This window comes from Chelonia mydas, chromosome 3 (genome assembly GCF_015237465.2).
Source record: "Chelonia mydas isolate rCheMyd1 chromosome 3, rCheMyd1.pri.v2, whole genome shotgun sequence".
NCBI classification, from domain to species: domain Eukaryota; kingdom Metazoa; phylum Chordata; order Testudines; family Cheloniidae; genus Chelonia; species Chelonia mydas.
This window is the reverse complement of record NC_057851.1, coordinates 5,212,442-5,238,953: the sequence shown is the minus strand read 5'-3', so window position 1 is coordinate 5,238,953 and position 26,512 is coordinate 5,212,442. Positions and strand designations below refer to the sequence as shown.

The 26,512-nt window shown below is 49.2% G+C and overlaps 1 protein-coding gene across 1 annotated transcript; it reads right to left on the bottom strand.

The window, feature by feature from the left end:
• Positions 1–11,432: 11,432 nt before the first annotated feature.
• On the bottom strand, positions 11,433–23,382 carry POMC (proopiomelanocortin). The gene is made up of 3 exons (XM_007066923.3): positions 23,247–23,382; positions 17,042–17,195; positions 11,433–12,467 (listed from the first exon to the last, which is right to left on the bottom strand). The coding sequence occupies exons 2-3, from the start codon at positions 17,171–17,173 to the stop codon at positions 11,817–11,819; spliced, it is 783 nt and encodes a 260-aa protein (XP_007066985.2). The 5' UTR covers positions 17,174–17,195; positions 23,247–23,382; the 3' UTR covers positions 11,433–11,816.
• Positions 23,383–26,512: the final 3,130 nt, after the last annotated feature.

Below are 26,512 nucleotides of genomic sequence, written 5' to 3'. Positions count from 1 at the left end.
TCTTCTTTGGAAAACTGATTTTTAATATTTCCAATATCTTATGCAAATTCAAAAGTTTCACAATGACAATGCAACTGAAAATCTTTCTTCAATGGAAGTTATAGCTACATCCAAAAACAAACAACATCTTTGGTCTGTGAATACATTACACGGTCTATTAATTTGTTCCCTATTTTTCATTTTTTTCTTCATACTGGATGGCATAAATCGATGATTTGACTCATTAAATGGATATTCAAATGTAGGATCTAGTTTTGAAGGACCTTTTTTCACAATTATCATATAATTATCATAAAATAATCATTAGCATTGCATCAGTAATTATTGTCGGCCATGTACTTGGATCCGATCCTTTGTCGGTCTCTCCACCTTCCAATAATTGTTCTTCAGTTTTAGATTTGGATAACAGTTCTTCATTTCTGGACTCTTCAGTTTAAGAGGTAAATCTCTGGATGGATTGTGATTATTCGTCTTTATCAGTTAGCGAAGATAATCTCTGGTCAGATTGTTGTTCATCTTTATCATTTGATAAAGATAATCTTTGGTTTGATTGGTCTTCATTAGTTGATGTATAATCACTTTCATTGGATTGCTTAGAGCTTTCTCCTTGATTGTCGACTTTTTTAAAATACTTATTTGAAGTAAGAGAGAGTTTTTCTAATTGTTTGCTGTTTCTCTCTTTGTTGCCAGTCGTTTTCGTTTTTGTCCCGGCATTTTAGCCCCATAACCACTGGCACCAACACAACACGGAAATTGGAGCGAATGGCGCCGAGAGGGTGGCACAGTACATGCAAGTAATCGTGATTCTTGATTTAATCAATAACCGTTAACGTTTACACATTTATGCACGTTCACATTATGAGTGACCGTGTCACGCCGTGACACACTATTTTTCACATCACGCTCCTGTCGCACTACTGGAGATTTTTTTGATCTTCATGTATTGGTTTTTTTTAAGTACATTGGTGGATTTTTCAAAAAAAAAAAAAAAAAAAAAAAAAAGGGGGGTGGCCAGAACGCCACCCCTGGAAATGTGCCACCCCAAGCACATGCTTGCTTTGCTGATGCCTAGAGCCGGTCCTGACAGCACACAAGCACTCCAAATATCAGGTATGCAAATTCAGATATCTCTTGGAGGGGCAAATTCCAGTCCCTGCCCCCTGAGTAAGAACCTTGTTCATAAAATATCAGGGTTGGAAGGGACCTCAGGAGGTCATCTAGTCCAACCCCCTGCTCAAAGCAGGACCAATCCCCAACTTGTTCCGGTCCCTGCTCATGTCTTTCTCCCCCAGCTGTAGAAACCCCAGGTCTCCTCTCTTTTACCCATCCAGTGAATGAGCCAGTTTTTTCAGGAGTTGAGTCTTGGTAAATAGTTCCAATGGTTAATTACCCTCACTGTTAAATTGTACACCTTAATTCCCATCTGAATTTATTTAGCCTCAACTTCCAGCCATTGGCTTGTGTTATCTGAAAGACTGAAGAGCCCGTCATCAAATATTTATTCCCCATGTAGGTACTTATAAACCATCATCAAGTCAGTTCTTAAGCATGCTGGATCCTTCAGGTTCTGGGGTGCCATGGAGCTGTACATTGTGTGTTTGAAATACACTTTTTTTCAATCTGAGAGGATCAGCCTTTGATAAGCTAGACAGTTGCTTCCCTTTATTGTGCCAAGGACGCGCTATGGAGTTCAGACTGAAGAGTCAGTGAGAGAACGTACATCGAATTTCATGCATCAGAACAGTGCGTAATATCCCCATTATTATTCAACTGATCACTTTTTTTTAGTTCTTTTTTCTTCGATGTTAGTTCATTACGTCAATTTCATCCATGCACAACTGGGCTTCTGTAAGCGATCTCTATTATTAGTAGTAATTTTCATTCCCTTTAAATGTTCTCAGTGATTTTTATGCTGATGGAAGCTGCTGTAGTTAACAGCCTTGGAAACTGGAGTCCTCTGTCCAGCCAGCCACACGTAGCCTGACAAAATCTTTGTCTGCACCCAAAAGATGCACCTAAAAACAGTGTATATACATTGATTTAGGTTAATTAGAGAGACAAGGGGAGAGGGGGGAGTGAGGTGATATCTTTTATTGGACCCAGAGCTCTGTGTACGCTCAAAAGCTTCTCTCTCTCACCAACAGAAGTTGGCCCAGTAAAAGAGATGACCTCACCCACCTTGTCTATCTAATCTCCTGGGACTGACACAATTACAACAACACTGCACACAACATTAGGTTAATTTGGTCAGAGAATTAAGCTAATTTGATATAAACCAGCTGTAAACTGATTTATGGGTGTCTCCATGGGAGTTTGCACTAGTTTAACGAAATAGATTTTAAAACCCATTTCAGGTAAAGTGGAGCATAGACCTTTTTTTTTTTTTCCAGGTTCACTGGGACTAATTTTGAGTTCATTTACACGGGTGTACGTCAAGAATAACTCCACTGAAGTCCATAGAGCTTCACCAGGGTGAGATCAGAATCAGACCCATTCACCGGGCTCTGCGGATGCCTCCTTCAGGGTGGCGTTGCAGCAGCAGGTGCGGGAGGAGTGCTGATTTCTCCTGCAATGGAATTTTGCTGAAGAGTTTTTCCGCCTTGCAGCCTGCTCCCGAGCTGGATCTGCGGGTGTAGAACGGGACAATTTTCTTGAGCTCCCCGTTAGTGCTGAGACTGGAACATCTCAGATGAGGCCTCACACGCTAGTTCCCGGGTGCTGGATTGGTCACATGAGGCTTTGCGGCACACGATGGCTCAGTGTTCTGTTTCTGAGGGACAGAGCAGTGAGCTGAGACTTTCCAAAGACGAGGAGCATGGAGACCGCCTGTCAACTATTCTGTCGCTGGTTCTGAAGGACACGGATTACGCACTCCTCTCCTTGTGCTGCTCACAGGAAGCTACGTACTAGTGACATTCATGGAATCGTCTAGTCACACGCTGAAAGTGTGCCTAACCCTCATTTTGGCTGGGAAATGACGTCTCCTCTCATTCTAAAGACCTTCCAGACAGAAAGCAAAAGTTGAAACCCACATTGCATTTCTAGAGTGCTTCCGTCTGTGGATCTCAAAGCATATAACTGGCATTCACAACTTCAGCCTTGCACCAGCCCTGGGAATTATTTGTTGTTCTGATTTATTTATTTATGCTTTGAATTCACGGTCAGAATGAAAATGGTCTTTGCAGCAGCATTCTGAACAGATATCCGTGGGGCAAGATTGCATTTGTCAAGGTCGGAGACAAGAATGTTGCAGTATTCGAGATGCAAGATGAGAACCTGGGTGAGAGTTTTAGCTCTGAGGATGGATAGACATGGCTGTGTCTTAAGACTTAAGTAACGTGCATATGGTCACTGAAGACGTCTGTTCCAGAGCTGGGAACAGAAGCCGGAATTCTTGACTGCCAGTGTTTTGCAAATGAGCCACCAGATTGTCCGTTCCACTGAGGCGGTGAAAAACAAAGTGCTGCGTGTGACGGTGTGAATGGTGCCTTACTGACATGGTAGTTCGGGGCCTGAACCAAAGCCCACTGAAGACCTCTGACAGACTCCCCGGACTGCAGTAGGTTTTGGATCAGGCCTTGCTAGCTTACTAAATGCTACGTCTGTGCAGTATTTAGAGTGGCTGCAGAATGCTTTGCTGCCTCCGGTTGGTGGTGTCTGCTGCTTTTACCTTGTGTTGGATCCCCCCCAGGTCTCTCTCCTCCAAAGTCTCCATTCTGGATCCTAGCTGTCCTGTCATCCCATTAGGGGCCAACTCTATCAAACTGCCCAGACACGGAAGCTTGCCTGCTCTTCTTTGGTCCACCCAGTTACTCCTGGATCATTGTTCAGACCCTAATTGCTCCCACCAGACAGCAAGTTGGAATGATTCAGGTTGTGGAATAAAGATGCTAATTATTTAGCTTTATAGGCCGGAGCCTCGTGTGGAATTGGAATGTTTCCACCAGCCTCCTTGCACACAAATTAACTGAGGTTTAAACACCTCTGCGACCTGACCAAGATCTCACAGTACAAGCAGACTCATTAGATCCCTGCTGTGTGTTGTCCTCCGAGTCCAGTTTAACCGTCAGTGCACTTTTCTGTGTGACGTCCACCTCAAGCAATCCAGGCACAAGCAGATCCCAGGCCACAGTTAGTCAAGTATTTATCACAGCAAGAATTAAGCTTCCTGTCTACATCTACTAGGCCAAGTCCTTAAGGCCCAAAGGCCAAAAGGTTCAGAAGTAGGTACTTACATTTAAGCACCTAAATAAATAGAAGTTCTGAAAATGGAGCTAGCTAGAGAGTGATCTGGGTTGTGTTTGGTCTGCAGGCAGGCTATGTCTTGATGATGGTGAAAATCAGGCCAATTACATCGACTCCTAAAGATGGATTTACGTCCCTAGCTTAAGGCCCCTGAATTAGAAAATTTTGGCCTAAGTGACTTTTCCAAGGTCTCACTAATCGGCCTCGTTATTGTTACTCTCTGCTGTCAAGTGCCGTCTTCAGTTCAAACCTCTAGGGCCACCTTCTAGCTTTTCTCAGTAGGTCGTTCACTTACGGTTGCAATGCGGTGGGGGGGTAGGAGTAGGGGGATGGTATAGTCCAGCTTGGTGCGGTGGATGTGAATTACCTCTCCAGTCTGCTTGCACATAACAAGGACTGCCACTGTCCTTTTTAAATAAACTATTGGCCTTAACAACTCCAGTTTCCATTCGCTCTGGCATTGTCCACTGAAGTCCATGGGAGTCTTTCCAGTGACTTGAGTGGGATTTGGATCAGACTGTGTACACCACTGGTTCATCATTCATGACATCACAGGGCTGGCCTTTGAAGTAGGCCTGGCACACCTGGGGTGTCTGAACGTGTCATGCTGGCCGACCCGGTGTCAGCTCATGCCAAGGTCCCCAGGCCTCAGTTGAACTCTGACAAACACCTAGCTAGAATCATTCCTGCTCACCCAGTGTTAGTATTGCTAAAATAAGTATTAGGATTATCTGAATGTGTTTACACTTTACTGAATGCTTGAGAGTTGCTGCCTGCATTAATCTCCCTTATAATGTCTGTAGCCCATATTGTATTGCAATATTTAAGCATTTGTATTGTGAGTCTCTGCAATTGTGTAAATCACCAAACAGGAGATGGATATTAACTAGTGTGAAATGCTGGTCTCCAACCGAAGGTGTTACATCCTGCCCAACAGGGATGGCCCATGGACACCAGATGGACTATTGTGGAACATTAAAGAGGATAAAAGACTTCATTTACTCTTCTCCCCCATTAAAGAGTCACGCAAGTGGATTCCTCCCTGCAGCTCAGAGCAGAAAGCTGGGGGGGGAGGGTGAGGCAGGGGAATAAAACCCCCCTAACAAGAAGGAACTGGATCTCTTTGCTGCTTGGACTCTGTGGCACAAGGTTGCCCAGGCATAAGCAAGAGAACACCAGTGCTTAGCCTGGGTTAGCTCTAAAGGACATATAGAGCTTGCTTATCATAGAAGTGTCTGTTACCTTTTGAAACTTAGGATTGTAACTCATTGTGTGCGTATGTTCCCTGGCTTTCACCTCATAAACAGCTCTCTTGTTTCCTTTTCCTATATAATAAATATGTAGATAGTTTGTTATAGTACTGACTCCAAGTGTTGTCTTTGGTGTGAGATCTAAAATGCAATTGACCTTGGGAAGGTGACTGTTTTTTTTGGGACTGGGTGTAGCCTGAATATAGCTGTGATTCTTGGCATAAGGGACCCTCTGTCACAAAGGCATGGTCACCTGGGTGGCGACACAGATTGGAGTACCCACGGGCATGGTCTGTGACTCCATGGTTAGGCTGTTGCAGTGCCTGAGCAGTTTACACTTGATAATTGCTTGGTGAAATCTAAATCTACAACTCACCGCCAATTCGGAATTTGTGCCCTGGTTCTTAACAGTCTGTCCCGAGGTTGGTAACCATGCTCTTGAGCTGCTGCAGGACAACTTGACCGAGTGTTCTGGGTCCATCTCACCCACCAGCCCCTTCCACCATCATCTTCCCCTCCACATCTCCAGCCTGTCTTCCAGAATCACATTCCTGACTGACTGTGTGTGAAGTTTTAAAGGTTTCTAGCGGGCAGGTTGCATTTCAGTCACTCTGGACTCATTGGGTATGTCTACATTGCAATCCGGAGTGGTGATAGCAGCATGCCTTGGTGTACCCCTGCTAGCTTTGATCTAACTAAATCAAAGTTAGCTCAAGTAACAACAACAGCGAAGTTCAGCCTGCCCAGGAACCAGGGTACATACTTGAGCGGCAGCTGCCCATGCTGCCATGGCTTCACCGATCTCGTTACTCGAGCTAGGTTTGCTCTGATTCTAGTTAGATCAAAGCCTGCTTGGCTATGTCTACACACGCTGCAGTCACACTTCCTGACTGCAATGTATGCAGCCCTTTCGTCAGTGGCTCCTTCTGGGAAGTCAATAAATGTTCACCTGAGTAAGGAGCGACTGAAACCTGGCCAGGGGCTTCAGGGTTTGACCTGGTGCCTTCACTCCCTGTACTGCTCGAACGAGGAGTCAGAGGGTCTAGAACTTACTCAGGTGGCAAGTTCTTTGAAGCAGCGACTGTCTTTCCATTATATATGTGCACGGTGCCTGGCACCGTGGGGCCCTTACGAGCTACTGCATTAGGAGTAACAATCCTGGTGATAAACTCCCCTGGGCTAAATCTGCGGTGGCCAACCTGTGGCTCCGGAGCCCCATGCGGCTCTTCAGAAGTTAATATGTGGCTCCTTGTACAGGCACCAACTTTCCAATGGGCCGGGGGGTGCTCACCGCTCAACCCCTGGCTCTGCCACAGGCCCTGCCCCCACTCCACCCCTTCCTGCCCCCTCCCCTGAGCCTGCCGTGCCCTCACTCCTCACCCTCCCTCCCAGAGCCTCCTGCACGCCACGAAACAGCTGACTGGGAGGTGCAGGGAGGGAGGGGGAGGCGCTGCGTCGGGGCCGCCGGTGGGTGGGAGGTGCTGGGAGGCTGCTGACGTGTTACTGTGGCTCTTTGGCAATGTACATTGGTAAATTCTGGCTCCTTCTCAGGCTCAGGTTGGCCACCCCTGGGCTAAATGGTTATCTGAGTAATGGCAGTACAAAAATTCAGCTCTTTGGTTTTTGGCATGTGGCAAATTGCCGGCATTACTATGATGGGTCTCACGCTTTCTCTTCTTGGGTGGGGGTTCAGGGCACTGTTTCTTGCCCCTGAACTGGGGTATTAACTGCCCCACTAGTGTCCTAGAGGAGGGGAGCGGAGAGGGAGGGACCCGGGCCTGCCCTCTACTCCGGGTCCCAGCCCAGGGGCCCTAGGGATAGCGGTAAACCACTTGAACTAGCAGTTCCTTCCCCTGGGCTACTTCCCTCTCCGGCCCTTCAGCTTGTGGGGCTTCCTACCCTCTCTCTGCACAAACCAGGTGTCCCTTTACCTAGGCTCTTGGTCTTCTTAGCCCACCGCAGCACTTCTCCAAACTCTCCTCTGCTTCCCTCCAAACTGCTCCCTGCTCCAACACCAATCCACTCTGCTTCAACTCCTCCAAACTGCTCTCTGCTCCAACGCCAATCCACTCTGCTTCAACTCCTCCAAACTGCTCTCTGCTCCAACGCCTATCCACTCTGCTTCAACTCCTTCCCTTGTCTGATTGAAGCAGGGGGTTTTTATCAGGTGACTGGCTTCAGGTGCTTTAATTAGTTTATAGCAAACTTTCTTCCCTCTACAGGGAATAAGGCTCCCTTCGAACCCTCGCCTGCTGCCCTCTGGCCATGCTGCATCACAGGCTTCTGCCTGTTCGATTTGCCTAGCTTGAGTGGCACTTCCCAACTTTGCTAGATTTATAGTTCTGTCCACCCAGGAGTTCTTTTGTGCAGCAGGTCTGTGTTTATTCCACCTTGGCGTTTGGAACTGCTGCCCTTCCTGCAGCAATGCTGGGCTTGACTCTGGAAGATTAAAAACGTAGACGGCGGAGGAGTGAAAAGAGAGTGGTCCCATGCTAGCAAACTAGCTAATGAAGACAATCAATCCTCAGGCTTCAGGATATCAGCTGCTGGCCTACGCAGCTCAGGAAGGAAATTTCCCCTCTGATTTGCAGCCTTGAGCGATTGGCCATTGTGAGGGTCTTTGCCTTCCGCTCGTCACTCTTGGAGCCAAGATAGATTGGCCACAGGTGTGCTCTGGAGGGAGAATACAGGACTAAATGATCAGTGCATGAGCTGGTGTGGCGGAAAGCAGGATACTGGACCTGTGATACAGGGCTAGATCCTCACTTGATGTACATTGTGGGAGGTCTTTAGGGGTCAGTGAAGCTCTGGTGAATTACAGCATCTGAGGTCTGGCCAAAGGGCTAGTATGGCAATTTCCCTGTAGCTCTCAGGGTCAGGCCTTGCATTCCTTCGACCTGCTGCATCGTTAGATTTGTATTCACCACCGAAACGGGAGTAGGCTGAGCCTGGATGTGGGGTGGTAGAGGTCCTGTCCGCAGAGAATGAATCTCAGTTCACGCTCTACATGGGCAGGTTGAGGCCCCGTCTACACTACAGAGTTAGGTCGACGTAAGGCAGCTTCCGTCCAACTCTGTAAGCGTCTACACTAACGTGTTGCTCCCCCCAGTGTAACTTGCCCACTTCGCCGACTTACTAACGCCACCTCCGGGAGAGGTGTAGCACTTACGCCGATGCAGTTACGTTGACGCAGTCCCAGTGTAGGCACTGCGTTGCTGACATTGACTGTGGCTGCCTTTCGGAAGCCGTCCCACAATGCCCTGTGCTGGCAGTTGAATCGGTGCAACTGCTCCTGGCGAGAAGGCGCATTGCCGACGCAAGGACCAGAGCGTGGGGCTGTGAAACCGATTCAATTGCTGCAGAGGCTGCACGTCCGCGTAACTTAGGCAGACTTAATTTTGCAGTGCGGCCTTCCCTGAGACGTGACGCATGGGGTCTGTTTCTTTGCTGCACGTGCCGGACATATGAAGGGAAACCTCTCTGTATACAGTGGGTGATCTAACACAAAAGGGACTGGGGCACAACGGGTTAATTTAAGAGCTGGGGGGAAGGACACTAAGGCGGTAGGGTTAGAGCAGTGCAGTGAGCTAACACACAGGCCTTTCACTTGAGGCCAGCTTCAGAACCTGGGTTAGGGGCTTTGCCAAACGGAGTTCGAGGCTCCCCCCTTTATCTCGCACATCAGAGAATCGTCACCCAGGGCGATAGGATTAAACGCTAGCAGCTGTCTCCAGTAAGAAGTTCTGGGCTGAGCTACTCAGGCTCGAGGCAGTGGCTGGTGGAAGGAGGGTGCCCTGAGGGCTGAGATGTATTGGCAGAACTGCTGGGGAGCAGAGGGGAGGAGCTCAAATATAGAATCGTAGGAGTGGAAGGGACCTCGAGCGGTCATCTAGTCCAGTCCCCTGCACTCATGGCAGGACTAAGTATGATCTAGAGCAGTGATTCCCAAACTTGTTCCAGTGCTTGTGTAGGGAAAGCCCCTGGCGGGCCGGGCCGGCTTGTTTACCTGCCGCGTCCGCAGGTTTGGCCAATCGCGGCTCCCAGTGGCCGGGGTTCGCTGCTCCAGGCCAATGGGAGCTGCTGGAAGCGGCGCGGGCCGAGGGACGTACTGGCCGCCGCTTTCAGCAGCTCCCATTGGCCTGGAGCAGCGAACCCCGGCCACTGGGAGCCGCAATCGGCCGAACCTGTGGACACGGCCGGTAAACAAACCGGCCCGGCCCGCCAGGGGCTTTCCCTACACAAGCACTGGAACAAGTTTGGGAATCACTGCTCTAGACCATCCCTGACAGGTGTTTGTCTGACCTGCTCTTAAAAATCTCCAACGACAGAGATTCCACAACCTCCCATGGCAATTTGTTCCAGTTCTTAACGATCCTGACAGACAGGAAGTTTTTCCTAATGTCCGACCTAGATCTCCCTTGCTGCGATTTTAAGCCCATCGCTTCCTATCCTGTCCTCATTGAATAAGGAGAACAATTGGTCATCCTCCTCTTTGTAACAAACTTATGTACTTGAAGACTGTTATCATGTTCCCAATCTGTCTTATCTTCTCCAGATAAACAAACCCAATTTTTTTCAATTTTCCCTTATGTTTTCTAGACCTTTAATCATGTTTGTTGCTCTTCTCTGGATTTTCTCCAATTTCTCCACATCTTTCCTGAAGTGGGGTGTCCAGAATGGGGGACACTACTCCAGTTGAGGCCTTATCAATGCTGAGTAGAGCAGAAGAATTACTACTTCTGTCTTAATTACAACACTCCTGCTAATACATCCCAGAATGGTGTTAGCTGTTTTTGGAATAGTATTACCTTGTTGACCCATATTTAGTTTGTGATCAACTATAACCCCCAACTCCTTTTCTGCAGTACTCCTTCCTAGGCAGTCATTTCCCATTTTGTAGGTGTGCAAACGGATTGTTCCTTCCTAAGTATAGTATTTTGCATTTGTCTTTGTTGAATTTCACCCTATTTAATTCAGACTGTTTCTCCAGTTTATCAAAATAATTTTGAATTCTTATCCTGTCCTCCACAGTGCTTGCAACCCCTCCCAGCTTATCATCCGCAAACTTTAGGAGTGTACTGTATGCCATTATCCAAGTCATTTATAAAGCTTGTGTAGACCTGGACCCAGGACAGATCCCTGTGGGACCCCACTTGATATACCCTTCCAGCTTGACCTGTGATCCATTGATAACTACTTTGAGTACAATTTTCTAACCAAGTGTGCACGCACCGTATAGTAGGTTTGTCTAGGACTCTAGACTATATTTCCCTAGCTTGCTTATGAGAAGGTCATGTGAGACATTATCAACAGCCTTACTAAAGTCCAGATATATCTACCGCTTTCCTCCTACCCACAAGTCTTGTTACCCTGTCAAAGAAGAATACTAGGTTGGTTTGACATGATTTGTTCTTGACAAATCCATGTTGATGTATCACCTTATTATCTTTAGTTATTTACAATTTTTCGTTTTATTATTTGCTCCATTATCTTTCTGGGTACCAAAGTTAAGCTGAGTGGTCTGTAATTCCCTGGGTTGTCCTTATTCTCCTCTTTTATAGATAGGTACTATATTTGCCCCTTTCCAGTCTTCGGGGATCTCTCCCACCCTCCACGAATTCTCAGGAGATCATGATTGAGGTGCACTGGCAGAGCTGGGAGTGGGAAACCCAGGACTAGAACATCAAAGGATTTGTTGCAAGTCTGGACTGGTGTTTGTGAGATGTGGTGGAAATTAGCACAGTGCCTGCCCGCTCTGTCCCTATTCACTGTTCTTACGTTGCGAAGGATTTAATACATTCACCAGTCCTGTCTATCTGCTTCCAGGTGTTGACTGTCAGGCTGTAGCTTGTCTCATCCGCTTGAAACGCACAAGAACCTTTGCCAAAGAAAGCAGCTCACGCCAGACAGAGCCAGAGACACTGCAGAGTCCTGCTTAGCTTGCAAAACTGTATTATTATTTGAATCCATCATTTACAGTATTGTACAGCTTGTTTCAAATATGAAAATAATCTGGCAGGGCAAAACTAGATATGCACTCATCAAAGCATCTCTTTCCTCATATGTACAGTACGGATGTTTTTATTTCAATGGATTGATTTTTAATCTGTGCACATTCAAAGTCAGAATAAGAACATGAAATCATTTCCTAATAGCAAACTGCTTAATAATAATAATAATAATAATTAGTAACAACATAATAAGTGATCATTGTAACTGTATCTAAGTGAAACACATGCCAGTGGGATCTTGAAGCTAACTTGGGTCTCCTTGGGGATCTATTTGCAAGTTACATCCCCACCCTCCACTCCCTCCCTCACCTTACTGGCCTTTCTTGTAGGCATTTTTGATTATGGCATTCTTAAAAAGAGTCATTAAAGGGGTCTGGCTGTTCTCCGATGTCATGAAGCCCCCGTATCGCTTGTCTTTGGGCGGGGTGTTCCATCGGAAATGGTGCATCTTGTAGGACTCTCCATCTTTCTTCTCTTCCTCCTCTGAGACCATCTCTTCCTCACTCGCTGGGCTTTCCAGGGACTCGAACTCGGGGTAGTCCAGTTCCATAGAAAGGTCTCTTCTGAACTCCAGTGGGTAGCTCTCAGCAGACTCCTCTTCCACCCCATTGGGATAGACCTTGATGGGTCTCCTCTTCCTGCCTACTGGCTTTCCCCATCGGAAATGCTCCATTGAGTAGGATCGTTTGCTGTCTTGCCTTTCGAGGGCAGCTCTTTCTTCTTCTTTGTCTTCTCTTTGAGCTGGGGAAGCATCAGGGAAGAAGCCAAAGAGGAGATTGCTGGGGATCTCTTCTCGCTTGTGGCCAGTGACGCTGCTGCTGTTCTTCCTGCCGAACTTGTTCCAGCGGAAGTGGCTCATGACGTACTTCCGGATGTTCTCAGACAGAGGCTGCAGGTGGCCGTTACCTGGGTACACAGGTGACTCAGCAGACAGGTCCGGTTTGCAGGCTTTGATGCACGCCTGGGTGAGGAGAAAGGAAATGCTTCAACTAGACACACGTTTGCTATGTGGGGCTCATGTCATGTAATGTCCAGGCATGGAGCTGACCTATGGGCCTTTCTATTTCTCTCTGTGAGTAACTGTACCTAGAAGTGTCTTCAGAGCCTTCCAGCAGCACAGCTGTTTATTAATAGCACTAATACTCTGCAAGCCCATCTCAGGGTCTAAAGCACTCTACAAACAGTGACCCGGGTCCTCCGCTGGTGTGAATTGCTATTGCTCCGCTGAAGCCAATGGAACTATGCTGATTTACACCAGCTGAGGATCTGGCCATTCAGTCTCCCCTTGTGAAGCAGGTATGTGCAATTATTTTCGTTTTACAGCAGGGGAAACGGGGGCCCAGAGAGGGGCGGTGACTTGCCCAAGATCACACAGGGAGTCCTTAGCAGAGCTGGGCATAGAAGCCACGTCTCTTAACTCCGAGTCCGAAGTGCTAACTGCCCGGCCGTGTATCGAGTGGTATAAAGCAGACCCCTGAAGGGGAGCGAGCTGGGCAGGTTGCTCGCATTTGCCCAGGGAAAGAAACTCCCAAGCCCGCTCCTTTTTCCCTGACTCCGCTTGTTTGCTCCGTTACTTGCAACCAAGACCTCCCCAGAGGCCAGAGCATCTTATAACCATTGTGCCACTTCCTGTAGCAGGGGAATAGGGCTGGCCTTACCATGAGGCGAACTCAGGCGGCCGCCTCTGGCGCTAGACTGTAGGGGGCGCCGCTAGGACCCAGAGTTTCAAAGTTTCGGCCCGCGCGAGGGGGCATGGGGCCGTCATTTGAGCTCCCCGCCTCAGGTGCCAAAATGTGGTGGGCCGGCCCTGCGGGGGAACCCTTGCAAAGGGTTAGCTGAGGAGGGGCTGGGGCTGAGGAACCTGTGGTCTTAAATAGGCTGCTGCAGCATCCTCCCTGCTTCGTGCAACAGCAGGTTCTTCCAGGGCCGCCAATCAGCCGTGACCCAGCGTCTGTCCGGAGTCACGTGCACAATTCCCGCTGCTGGCAGCAGGAGATGGCAGGCGTATGTGGGAGGGCTGGGGTTGGCCGTGTGATTCTGTTATGTAAAGATTGATGCAGATTTTAACTATAAACTGTTGTCTTCAGGAGTTCATAACCCAGGAATTGCTTACGGCGCGGACGGCACCACAGCACCAGATGGTGCAGAGCCTGGTGAGTCCTGTGACCAGGACAATCCAGGCAACAGAGCCCAGGGAATCCGACTGTGTAACGTGGCTCTGGCAGAGGGCCCAGGGGCCTCTCGCTGAACTGTGGAGCCGGAGGTTATGGCTGGGATAAGGCATCGTGGGCAAAGCGCAAGCAACCCACAAGCCCCGACGCGAAGAACACGCCAGGGACTATGATACAGTCAAGGCAGCACCACAGATCGGCTGGGTCTGTCGTGGGAGGGATACCGACAGAGATTTAGGGCTGCGGATTGGACAGAGGGAATAAGGCCCAGAGCTTCCACACACAGACAGGCTGACTAGGCTACCTGGCCGAGGCTGGAAAGCCGGGGGCTGGAGGAAAGGATGGGTACGGTGGTTTTAGAGCAGCGTTTGCAGTCTCTCCAAGGTGGCAGGTGTCTGCGTGTGCTGGCACTGACCCTCGACTTTGGACAGTGCTGTGATGCTCGCAGAAGAGTTCTTAGAGGCTAACTTACCAGGAGAACAGTCTGTCCCCTGAGGGGACAGGAGATGGGGAAGGAAAGTGTCAATGCCCAGGCAGGAAAAGGGACAGAAAAAAGGCAGGAAGAATCTAAGGGGTCCTCCTCTGCTAGCGGGGGAGATAGTTTGTTACTGGTGCGGGCACTCAGGACATATAAAGAGACTGTCAGTGTATGGACTGCGGGTTGGCAGAATTCTGCGGGTGGACTGGGGTGCCCAGGAGAAAACGAGTGTCTACCCATAGGGTCAAAGTCGTCAGGAAGTGGGTGAAGGGGTTAATGGACTCGGCAGCCAGAGTGTTTGCTTGTCTGGGTAGATCGGGTGAAACCCCATTGGATGCTGCCTGGGAGGGGATTGAAACTGGAATGCGTACGTGGGGAAAGGAAACGCTGCCCCTTAGCGAAAATGCTCTTTGAGGTCAAGGGAAGGTTTAAATAGAAACAGGTGGGGATGGTGAAGGCTTTGCCCCATCCAGTTGTTTTGGGACTAGAAACCCTTTGCCTTGATGGAAGGAGGAAACTCCCGGAGAGCACAGAGTTGGTTATGGGGTGTGAAACACAAGACTGAAGAAGGGGGAGATCAAAAAGAAAGAGAAGAACCTAGCTAGGAAGATACAAGCCGAGAAGGTCGGCAAGAGGAAAAAGAGCCTGGAGCAGAGAGAGAGCTGGTAGAGAAGGAAGAGGAAATGGAGGTGAACAGGGGCTGGTGACCGAGCCGTGTGGGTTTCCCTGCTGAAGAAGGGGTCCCCCAGACAGCCCCAGGAGCAGACCAGCAGGAGAAAGAGCCTTTAGCCAAACGGGGTCCAGAACAAAATGTCATGGCGGGTGAAAGAAGCACCGAATCAGTGGAGCCGCGACAGAGTACAGAGGAAGGTGAGCCAAGAGACAGTCCTGCCGAATGCCCTTGGTATGAGGACGGAGGGGCGGAGACGGCCTCCGCCCACAGATTGTTCTTTCTGGGGGTGGAAAGCAGAGAACACCCTTTGAGGGGCTGCAAAGAGCTCGGCCCAAGAGACCATGGAGCATCGGGGAAAAGAGAGGGAGGTGTGTTGAATCAGTAGCTAACTGCAGGCTCTGTCGCTCTAATACCCACCAGAATGTATTAACTGGAGCTAACTGGAAGGCAGGCCGTTAGCAGAAGGTGTCCGTTAACTGAGCAGAGCTGCAGCTGAAGGGCTAATTGAAGGGGCAGCAGCCCCAGCAGGTGGGACTATGCAGCTGGACAAGTAGGAAGTGCTGGAGAGGCGGGGGCCTGAAGGAAGACAGAGGCAGGCAGGACGGACGGCTGCTAGGACTGGAAGCACGTGGGAAGCTGGCTGGGGACTGTAGATATACGTAAATAAGGCTATAGGCTGCGGCCTGCTGGAAGAATACAATCGAATGTGGTGGTGGTGAAGGAGACCTGGAGTGCTTGTGGTCCGTGATTAAGGCCTGAAAGGACTCTCAGGGGACAGCCCCACAGCCAGCAACTGTTGCAGAAATGATATCGGTTAACGAGAGGTCGAATCCCGACGACCTCGCTCAGGTCATTGACTTCAGCCAGCCGTGTCCTGCACCTAGTGAGTTCCGTGGGAGCTGTGACGGGTCAGGCCGTGTGCGCTCGGGTGCCGAGCTAAAGCAGGCGTAGGCCCCCAGCTTTTGGCACCCTGGTGTGACAGTGTTGGTGTAAATGACTAGCCAACCCAAGGCCAAAGAGGGAGTCAGCACCAGAGCTGGGATTAAACCCCCTCCTGGCTTCCTCGCCCACGCTGCCGTTAGATGGGGGTCCAGCTCCTTTCTTACCAGCTTTTGGCAAAGGGGGCAAACCTTCAAATGGCTGAACCGGAAGAAGTGTCCCCTTCGCCTGCTCAGTAGACATCCCCTGGCAAATCCGGTGCCAGGTAACTATCCCTTCCTCCATGGGGGGGCGAGGGAGAGGGGAGAAATGAAATCCTGCCCTTCCAGCGGATGGAGTCTGTCTCTTCCATCTCTAGCTGCGATGTGCGCACTCCGTTACCAATGGGCCGTCTGCAGCTTAAAAACCTAAAAGCTGGCTAGTGAGGGAGAGCGCCTAACCTGGTGGTAGGCAGACGGCGAAGGCTGTCTTGTCGCCCTATAAGCGCAATGCAGAGCGCAGGGGAGCAGGCAGGGGGTGGAAAACTCCCCTGCAATCTTTGCAAACCCCCTAACTGCAGCAGGAGACCTCGTGTCATTGCGATTGCTCTGACGGGGCCTGCTCCTCTCAGCTGTTGGGAATCTGCATTGCTCGATTGCCTTCCCTGGAGCTATGCCCACTTATACCAGCTGGCGACCTGGCTTAAAGGGTAGCTGGACATATTGCTCTGAGCAGCCGTGCAGCAGTTCTATGGCATACCGAGGGCCATGGCTGCCTCTGAGCGACCCCAGGGACTGAGACTGGACCCGTGTCCTCCCACGGCCTGCATCGCTGCAGCCACCAAGACCTTTACAAGCTTCCATGACTCTGCATCCACAGCACCTCTGCAGGGTAAGGGAACAGAATCACCCGCATTTTACCACTGGGCAACTGAAACCCCTGGCGATTGAAGTGAACTGCCCAAGGTCTGTGACTGATCTGGGAATCTCCCAACCCCCAGTCCTGCACCTTCGCTGAAGATGCTCCTTCCTGCACTGTTGGGAACAGTGCTTGGGAGTGGGGGAGCTGTCTTACCGGGGCTTTCCCAGAGCTGATTTCCGATTTGCTTCCAGAAAGAGATGTCAAGGAGTTGTTTGGGGTTTTTTTAATGTATTTAATTCTGAGCCTGGCTCAGATGTTAGGAATGGGAAATGTCTATTGTGCCTCCATCCACCCAGTTTAGTGCAGGACAGAGCCTGAGTCCCATTTTAGAGCCCCGACGTTCCCCCTGAGCGCCCGGGGCCGGAGCCACTCACCAAAAGGCCGACTTCCGTGCTGAGCTCCCTGCACCTGCTGCTCTGCGAGCACGGGCTGTTCACGCCGCCGGCCGCGTGAAAGAGCAGCACGCCCAGAATCGCCAGCAGGCCACTCCGTACGGGTTTCAGCATCTTCGGGATGGAGCTCGGACTCCTGAGGAGACAGAAGGGGTGGGGGTGATGCCAAGTGTAATTGCCGCCATGTTTGTCAGCCACGCCGGCAGCTGTTAGCCGGCACCTCGGCAGCCAGGTGAGTCCAGCGCGGTTGCACAAGACGGACAGAAAGAGAGGGTTATGCACAATGAGCTTGCCAAACAGGTCTAGTCAAATGTAGCTCCTGCACCAGGAGCGGGGGCGTCTCCTGAGAAGACATTTGTATCTGTTAGACCTGGACCCAACTCCCAGATGAAAGCCGCCGGACGGTGAGGGGATGGAGGCTTTCAGAATTTGGACCTGGGCCTGGGTCTGAATTTCCAAGTTTTGCTCCTGTCTCTCTCTGTTTAGCCTAGCCAAAATCACAGATATGACCCTCAATGTCCAGGGGAGGGGCTGGCATTCAAACCCAGAGCTGGAGTTAAATTCCACATAATTTCTCTCTAATGCAGTGGTCCCCGAACTTTTTACCTCACGCCCCCTTCCTGGAGCCGGGAGTGGGGCTGCAGCTGAGGGTGGGGCTGGGAGCAGGGCTGGGTGGTGCTTCTTCCCTGCCTCCTGTGGGGGCTGGCCCAGGCCCCAGCTGCACCCCCTCCCAAACGGTCTTCCGGGCCCCCCAAGGGGGGGTGTGCGCCCCACAGTTTGGAGACCTCTGCGCTAATCAGTCCAATTGCCGATCTGACTATCGGCCGACTTTGGAAGGATGGGAGTTGGGTTTCCAGCCCTGCTATAGAGCTTAGGGCCGCAGAAGGATGCTGGAGCTGAGTCCTAGCCCTGCACAGCCATGGGATGTGCCCAGATGCCACAATGACAGGCATGGCATAAATACCAGGATGGATGGGCAGTGAGCCCCAGCACAACTCTCAGGTACGGCAGGGGCTCACGGTAGCTGAGTTCCAGCTCAGCAGGCAGGGATCCCATCCCACTGCACTGCTGTGAGGGATGCTATTCTGAATAATATTCCTGAAACTTTGGAGGTTAACAGGTCACGAGTCGTTGGTCAGACTCACTACAGGCAACGTCTGTTTGTAATAGAAAGTTTTGATTGGGCGGGTAGGTAGATAATGTAAAAAGCCCTGGTTCCATCCATGGAATTTTTAAATGCTCCTTTTGATACATTTCCCCCACCCCGTTCCCTTTATCTCTTAAAAATCATGTAAAAATAATTGGGGTGAAATAAGGTATTCCTTTGGGGTTTACTGGTTTCACTGCCTCTGGGGCTTGGATCAGTTGCAAAGCGGGCTGAGTCCTCAGCTGGGGTAAAGTACCGTTGCCTCACTGAAGCCATGTTGTGTTGTACAAATACCCCGGTGGGGACTTCAATAGAGAGATGCCGGTTGACACCTGCTGAAGATCTGGGCCTGTATTTTTAGGTAGTATCCGTCTTAAGGGAGGTTAATCACACACACCGGCTCTGGAGAAACTTCTCTTCTGCAGAGAGCAGCTTTTATAGGTAGGTGAAATGAGTTTAGCTCGTTCTCTGTGCTCTGGGTCAGATTGCCTTAGTTCGGTGACAGATGCAGTTCCCCTCCTGTCATTTCTGCAGAACCATTGTAGCTAACGGAGAAGCAGGCTCCATTCTAATCTAATCAGCGTAATTGCTAACTGCAGCCCTGGCCTTGTAAAAGTCCTGCACAAAAGCAATGTGTATTCTTAAAGGAAAGCAGTTATCTCACCCTGCAGGGCAGGCAGCATATTAGAAGGTTAGCGCCATCCATTCTGATTCCAGTATCTTTACCAATGGCAATGGTGTCGGAAGCAGAGAGAACACAACTTGGGTTTCGGGTGCACTGGAAGTGCCAGCCAGTCGGAAAATCTTGGGATGTGAAATTTAGAGGGTAAATCTGGAGCTAGACTCCGGTTTCTTGCCCTAAGAAGCACGTGCAGCGCAGAGGAAATCACCCTCATTCTCTGTGCCTGGAGTTCTCGCTTTGTTGTATAACACCAAGTTATAGCTGTTACTTGAACATTATTGCTGATGGCATTAGCAATGCTCGCTGGGCCTGTCTCTCATGCTTTCATCGGAGGGACTAAAAGCCTGTTGCAGCTACTAATGCATTCAGCCTCACGTATGCCTTTGAGTTATGCAGGTATCCCCCTCACAGTTCTGCAGAAAGGGGAACGTGTACAGAAGGAATGTGTCCAAAGTCACGCAGGTAGTGTTCCAGAGACTCAGAAATAGAACGGAGGAGGCTGGACTCCCAGTCCCTTGCACTAACCACTAGGTAACTCTCTTTATTAATAGATTAGAGATTCAGAATCTGCAATTATATCCACAGCCGCATACAGATCACACTATCCCCAGTCAAAATGCAGCTTGGCTTTTGTTCTGTTGAATACAAGACAATATGATTATCCAATGTTATCTCTTTCATTCCTAATTAAAAAGCTTCTCTTTGGGGAAGGAACCCAGCTCCTTGAATTTGATTCTATGTGGAGGGAAAAAGCGAGACTTTCTTGGATGGCATTTGCTACCTAAAGGTCCATCTAAGGATAGATAAATGCAAGTAGGGTTGCTAATTGAAAAATATTAGCAACGCATTCTTCAGAACGTAAGCCCCTCTGATTGACTCACTGCTACAGCTTACAGTGAACCGAGCTGCCTTGTATAGAAATTTCTTATTGTTGTTCCCATTCTCCTAACCTCTCTCTGCCTAGACTTAGATGGCAAGGCTCTCGAACAGGGACTGTCCTTGCAGCGCATATGACAGAGTGGTTGCTTCTGTAAATAATAGATGAAGATTTAGTCATCAGATGCTTGTAGACAGCACTTGGAAGTTGCAGTGGGGGGTCAGAAGCTGATGTGCTTTGAAAATGCCCCTCTAAATCTTGGTGAAGAATACAGCTGGAACATCTCTTGGGGGTGTAGAACAACGGCGTGCAAACTTTCCAGTCGTGCCCCCCTTTCCATTCACGGAATTTGTCATCCCACCCCACTCCATTACTTGTAGTCTGAGGCAATCCCCTACTTCTGCGCTGCTGCTGGCCATGGGGCTGCCTTCAGAGCTGGGCAGCCAGAGAGCGGCATCTGCTGGCCAGGGCCCTGCCCCCCTGACTTCTGCGCTGCTGCTGGCCATGGGGCTGCCTTCAGAGCTGGGTGACTGGAGAGCGGTGCCTGCTGGCTGGGCCATTCATATTGTTTGTGGCACAGAAGGGCTATTTTTTTAACCCCACGCCCCTCCTGCCCTGCAACACCCACTCAATTTTTAGACGGCTCCCGCTATTATGGCAGCGAGTCCTGAGGGATCCCAGTGTCTTCACCCCCCACCCCCGCCCGAGAACCTCTTGCCCCCACCCCCGGGGTGTGCGCCCCCAGCTTGTGCCCCACTGGTGGAGAAGGTAGATTTCAGGACCTGGGTTAGCTCTTAGTGCTATAAAAGGCTGAGGAAAAGAACCGTAATTAGCATTCCTCACCCAGGGAGACCTTCAGCTGAGGTCCATGGGATTTGAAGGAGGACTGCATTAGAGCCAGTCTTTTCTTAGAAACATGCTTTTCGACAAAAAAAAAAAAAAGGGGGGCCTTTGACTAAATGGACATTTTTGTGAGAAAACCTTTGTGTGTGTTGAGGTTTCTCAGGTGGTGTTAAAAACAAAATAAAAAACGGCCGCAAACCAAACCAGGCACGCACACTTTCTTTGTTCTACAACCGCAGCCTGAAGTCGGTTGGTTTTCAGTTGAAAGTTCAGAAATATTTGTGGGGGGGTTGGGGTTTTTTTTTTGGTTAAACCCTGAAAAATGCCGCAAAAATCTGTGGTAAAAATGAAAAAGGTTCGGGTTGTTTTTCTAACTATTTTCATGGAAAATAAGATACTCTTTTCCACCTGCTCTTCTTCCCACTGTATGGGATTGGGCCCGTTGACTTTCCCTTACACCATGAGTGGTCTCATTGAAGTCAATGGACAAAAGTTCTATTTCATGTGAGTGAGGAAAGGTCTACACAAGGACCTTTTACCAATACATATCCCAGCAAAGCCCTCCTAGAATGGATGCAGCTATACCAGCAAGCTGTGCTTCGTGCTGGTAGAGTAAAACCACCTCTGTGATAGAAACATGCCCTGATACCACCCTGTGTGACCAAAAGAGCTTTTTTGCTGGTACTGCTGTGTCGACACAGACAGAGTTTTGCTGGCAAAACTGGCAATCAGGGGTCATACCTCTTCATGCCCCTGTCCAACGTAGGCTATGTCTACGCTACAATCTTAAGTTGGCTTACAGCCACCACATTAATTACTGCAGTGGCTGATGTCCACACTTCCCTCCTCCTTTCGGTGGTACACGTCCTCACCAGGAGTGCTTCTACTGACTGAAGAGGCCAGGGCTCTCAGCCCCACGCAGCTCCCCACCGGGAGTCCAGCTGCCCCCTGGAACTTCTCACCTCCCCGCCAAGAGTGGGGGAAAGCCGCCTGCAGCTTCTCACCTCTGGTGGGGAGATCCACACCCGGAGTCCGGATGGCTGCTGTGCTCCCAGTGGGGAACAGGGAATTGGGACCCCAGAGGGCAGCAGGGCTTCTAGCAGGGAGTGGGGAGCCCCAGCAGCAGCTCAAGCCAGGAGCCTGGGTGGCAGCCTGGATTGGAGTGGAGACCCAGCAGCAGCCTGGCTGGGGAGCTGAGCTGTGAAATTGATGAGAATGACAACCAACATATAAGGAACCCAGTGTCTACACAGACACTGCGTCACCCTAACTACACCAACATAATCCCTACATCTCTCATCGAGGTGGTTTTATGATGTCAATATAGCCGGGGAGTTACATCAGCAGGAGGAAAGGAGTACTTGTGGCACCTTAGAGACTAAAAATTTATTTGAGCATAAGCTTTCGTGAACTACAGCTGTAGCTCACGAAAGCTTATGCTCAAATAAATTTGTTAGTCTCTAAGGTGCCACAAGTCCTCCTTTTCTTTTTGCGAATACAGACTAACACGGCTGCTACTCTGAAACCTGTCATCAGCAGGAGGAGCATTTCGGTGTGCACACCTCCAGTTTTGTGGACAAAAGCTGACTTCTGTCGACAAAATTGTGTAGTGTAGACAAGGCCATAGTTGTGCTGCCAGAAGTCTGTAGTGTCGACCTGGTCTAAAGTTCTCTTGCTCTGGCCCTGGTGGTTTTCCCTGGACGCAGGGATTTGGTATGATTGTTTCCTTAACTTGACTGAACAAACATCACTGCTGTTATCATCAACACTGTTAACAGATTCCTCTTGGTTAATACACCACAAGACAGTAGTTTGCTGGGGAGCAGATTTGCAGCTAGGACACAGGGAAGCTTTTAATAAAACAGGTTATAAAAGAGAACAGATCAAACCCAAAATAAAAAATGTCCTCTCCTGATCTTTTGTCAGCGTGCAACCACCAGTAACTTTTGACATTATTAAGGAGGGTGAGAAAGTACAAAAGGGCTTGGAGCTGTGGACAGAGACAGAGAGGGGTTTTGTAATATATTTGGAAAACAGAACAATCCACAGCTAAATAGAGGAACAACAGAAAAATAAAGGCTCTAGGTAAGAATTTATTAAATATTTAGGTCCAAGGAAGAATGGGGAGAGGGGCTTAGTTGGTAGGGGGTTTTTTTTGGGGGGGGAAGGGGGAGTGTTGTGTTTACTGGCTTCCCCTTGCAGTTAAATCACTGACCACGAGTAATTTATCTTAGCATGCGAATGAATTGTAACATAGCTCTAATATTAACTATTTCCCCTTAGAGCAAAGCGGGCTTAACAGTCAAGTGTCATTCCTTCAAGACTCACATAACAATTGGGACAATCAATCTTGAGTTGATCCCATTCTGAAATATGCCATCGAAAGACCAAGGCTAGTGGGAATACTGGGGTTTGTCCTCTGATAGCTTTATAGCTCCCTGGAATGGCTAATTCCTTTAAATCACACCTGATCTGAAATATTTCTGCTGGGTTACAGCTAAAGGACAACAGCTTGTTCTTTATCTATGCGAGGAACAAAGGCATAAGACACTGCCCCTGTGTTCCTGTCTTAACGGGAGTGGAGAAAAGATCAGAGCAGAAGGAATAAAGAGGACGAGCCGGAGTCGTTCCGACTTACCTGTTGCTGTGGAGTGTGATCTTGGCTTCTCAGTCTGATGCCTCGCTCTCGGTCTCTGAGTGACTGTAGCTCCCAGCTCCAGTCCTGGCTCTTTTTATACCACAGGCTGGGCTTTGTGCAGGGCGTTTCATCCAAGACAACCTTCCGGACAGACCTTTTGAAGCAACAGGAAAAGGGCTGGGGAGAAGGGGGCGTGTGGGGTGGGGATATGGGCAAAGAAGCCAGTGACGAGGGAATGTTCCAGGTGTGGAACAGAACAAAAGATTAGCGAACAGTGTCTGGAAGACGAACGTTTGCTGGATCTGGCCCCATGGTAAATGGGGAGAGATTAGCATCTCCCTGTGAGCCGGAACTCCGGGTGGAGCATGGTAAAGTTTTCCAGTCATGCTTGCTAATTGCATTTCCAGAGCGGAGATAGCAGGCTTTAATTAAAAATCAAACACTCCTTTAGAGCAGGTATTAGTGAGCAATAAAGGTATCACTTCTGGATCCTGGTGCTGTTTATCACATGCACGTTGGCGGGGTCGTTAGTCACTGTTCAGTCTCAGGTGCTGGGCGCCATGGGTCTTTGCAGATTTTTGTTTGTCTTGAGCAGAAAAAAATATTGTTCTCCTGCATTTTAAAAACTGAATATTGTGCTGGTGAAAGGTGGCAGGTCGACAGCTCTGGGCCGCATGGAACAGGTCCAGCATGGACAGTGGCAATGCAAGCTCCCCCATGTTATCTTGCTAAGGTGCATCAACCCTATCTGGAGGCCAGAGGAGAAAATCCATCTCCATGGCCCAGTCAATCCTTGGCCCCTCTGCTGAGATTGTCAGCCAGGAGACCAGCTGGAGCCAACTGTAGGTTTTGAGGTGTGGACACTGGGAGGTGGACTGGGACCCACCAGACTCAAGATACTCTAATAGGGTTGGCCTTGGATATTGGATATTTAAAATACGTTCCTGTTGGTATTGTGGTAGCGTCTAGGAATCTTCATCAAGGAGCAAGGCCTGTTATCATAGAATCATAGAATATTAGGGTTGGAAGAGACCTCAGGAGGTCATCTAGTTAAACCCCCTGCTCAAAGCAGGACCAACCCCAACTAAATCATCCCAGCCAGGTCTTTGTCAAGCTGGGCCTTAAAAACTTCTTAGGATGGAGATTCCACCACCTACCTAGGTAACCCATTCCAGTGCTTCACCACCCTCCTAGTGAAATAATTTTTCCTAATATCCAAGCTAGACCTCTCCCATGGCAACTTGAGACCATTGCTTCTTGTTCTGTTATGGCCAAGCAAAGGGGACAGTCCTTCCCCCACGGTGCTTACAGTCATGTCAGGGCTCAAGAGGTGGGCAAACCAGACAAAGGAGGTGGGAGCTATTGGAACTCAATCGAGAAATCTCAGCTTGCATCAACTTCCTTTATGCCCAATGCCTTGTGAGGTAGCGTGATTCTGAGGTGACCTTTCACCTCAGGTGCTTGTGGCCTTGTTTAGAAGACCGCTGATGAGATACCGTCTTGCTGTCATGCCCCTTTTGTGCTCACTTTCCACAAACATCCCTGAACAATGGAGTTTGTTTCAGACACGATTGTCGAAAGCAGCCTCCCAGCTTGCCAAGGCAAATAACTGAGCTGAACAAATGTTAAAGGGTGCTTTACAAATGTTGCACTCCAGGAACGGAACGAATGCCATGTGACTTCTCTGGCCAATGCCAAATAACCACACAGCCTGAATTTTGACTCTCAAGTACTGGATGCTCCTCTCAAACCATAGAATCATAGAATATCAGGGTTGGAAGGGACCTCAGGAGGTCATCTAGTCCAACCCCCTGCTCAAAGCAGGACCAACCCCAACTCAATCATCCCAGCCAGGGCTTTGTCAAGCCTGACCTTAAAAACTTCTAAGTAAGGAGATTCCACCACCTCCCTAGGTAACGCATTCCAGTGTTTCACCACCCTCCTTGTGAAAAAGTTTTTCCTAATATCCAACCTAAATCTCCCCCACTGCAACTTGAGACCATTACTCCTTGTTCTGTCATCTGCTACCACTGAGAACAGTCTAGATCCATCCTCTTTGGAACCCCCTTTCAGGTAGTTGAAAGCAGCTATCAAATCCCCCCTCATTCTTCTCTTCTGCAGACTAAACATCCCCAGTTCCCTCAGCCTCTCCTCATAAGTCATGTGTTCCAGTCCCTTAATCATTTTTGTTGCCCTCCGCTGGACTCTTTCCAATTTTTGCAAATCCTTCTTGTAGTGTGGGGCCCAAAACTGGACACAGTACTCCAGATGAGGCCTCACCAATGTCGAACAGAGGGGAACGATCACGTCCCTCGATCTGCTGGCAATGCCCCTACTTATACATCCTAAAATGCCATTGGCCTTCTTGGCAACAAGGGCACACTGTTGACTCATATCCAGCTTCTCGTCCACTGTAACCCCTAGGTCCTTTTCTGCAGAACTGCTGCCGAGCCATTCGATCCCTAGTCTGTAGCGGTGCATCTGCGACTGATCCACAGAGGGAAAGAAATTTGAAGAAAAAAAATCATCACATAAATCTGAATATTTAATAAATTGAGGGACACTCTGATTGCTCCAGGGACATTCAACAAACAGAAAACGAGGCAAAATGTGATAATTAAATTCTGCCTAGTGCATTATTTGCATTGCTCTAATATACCATCCTGAGCTCTTTTACTCTTTCTTCTTACTTCATTGACTGTGCTGGAAATTTGCCTTAGGGACAGACTCTGACGTGTCCTGCACCCCTTTACTCCCTCTGCTGGCTACCTGCATTGCTGCCTTGGTTTTCTCTGAGTGTGCTTCTTGGATTGCTCCTGAGGCAGCTTCATGGTACTCTGCTCTGTACTGGGGCTCATGGCAAAGCCATCGCTGATCGCCCAGCAATAACCGTGTAAGGCCCTCTGGGTGAAAACCACTGTCTAAAACATCAGCTGTTCTCACGATTGTCTCCTGCTCCAGTTTTACCTGCTTTAATTTTAGCTCAGTGCATTCCATCAGCTGACCCTCTCCTTTTAAAATCGAGAAGACCTGCTCGGAGACATCCCACAGGCAATTCATCTCCTTGTCAATGCACATAACGACCTGAGCTGCCTCCACTCTCCGTGCCATGGCCCTTGCTGTGAAATTCTTTTCCTTGACAGCAGAGCAATTCTGAGACATTTTATGAGCCTGACCAATGGCTAAAAGGTGTCCATGATTTTCACTTTAAAGGATTCTCCATCATCATCATCAAGCCACTCTGATCTTTTTATTTTTACAGGGAT

Excerpts from the sequence above, each read along its gene's own strand:
- POMC (XM_007066923.3), bottom strand. The coding sequence starts at position 17,173 with ATGCTGAAACCCGTACGGAGTGGCCTGCTGGCGATTCTGGGCGTGCTG. Across the intron at positions 12,468-17,041 it reads GCACGGAAGTCGGCCTTTTG|GCGTGCATCAAAGCCTGCAA; the intron begins GTGAGTGGCTCC and ends CTCCTCACCCAG.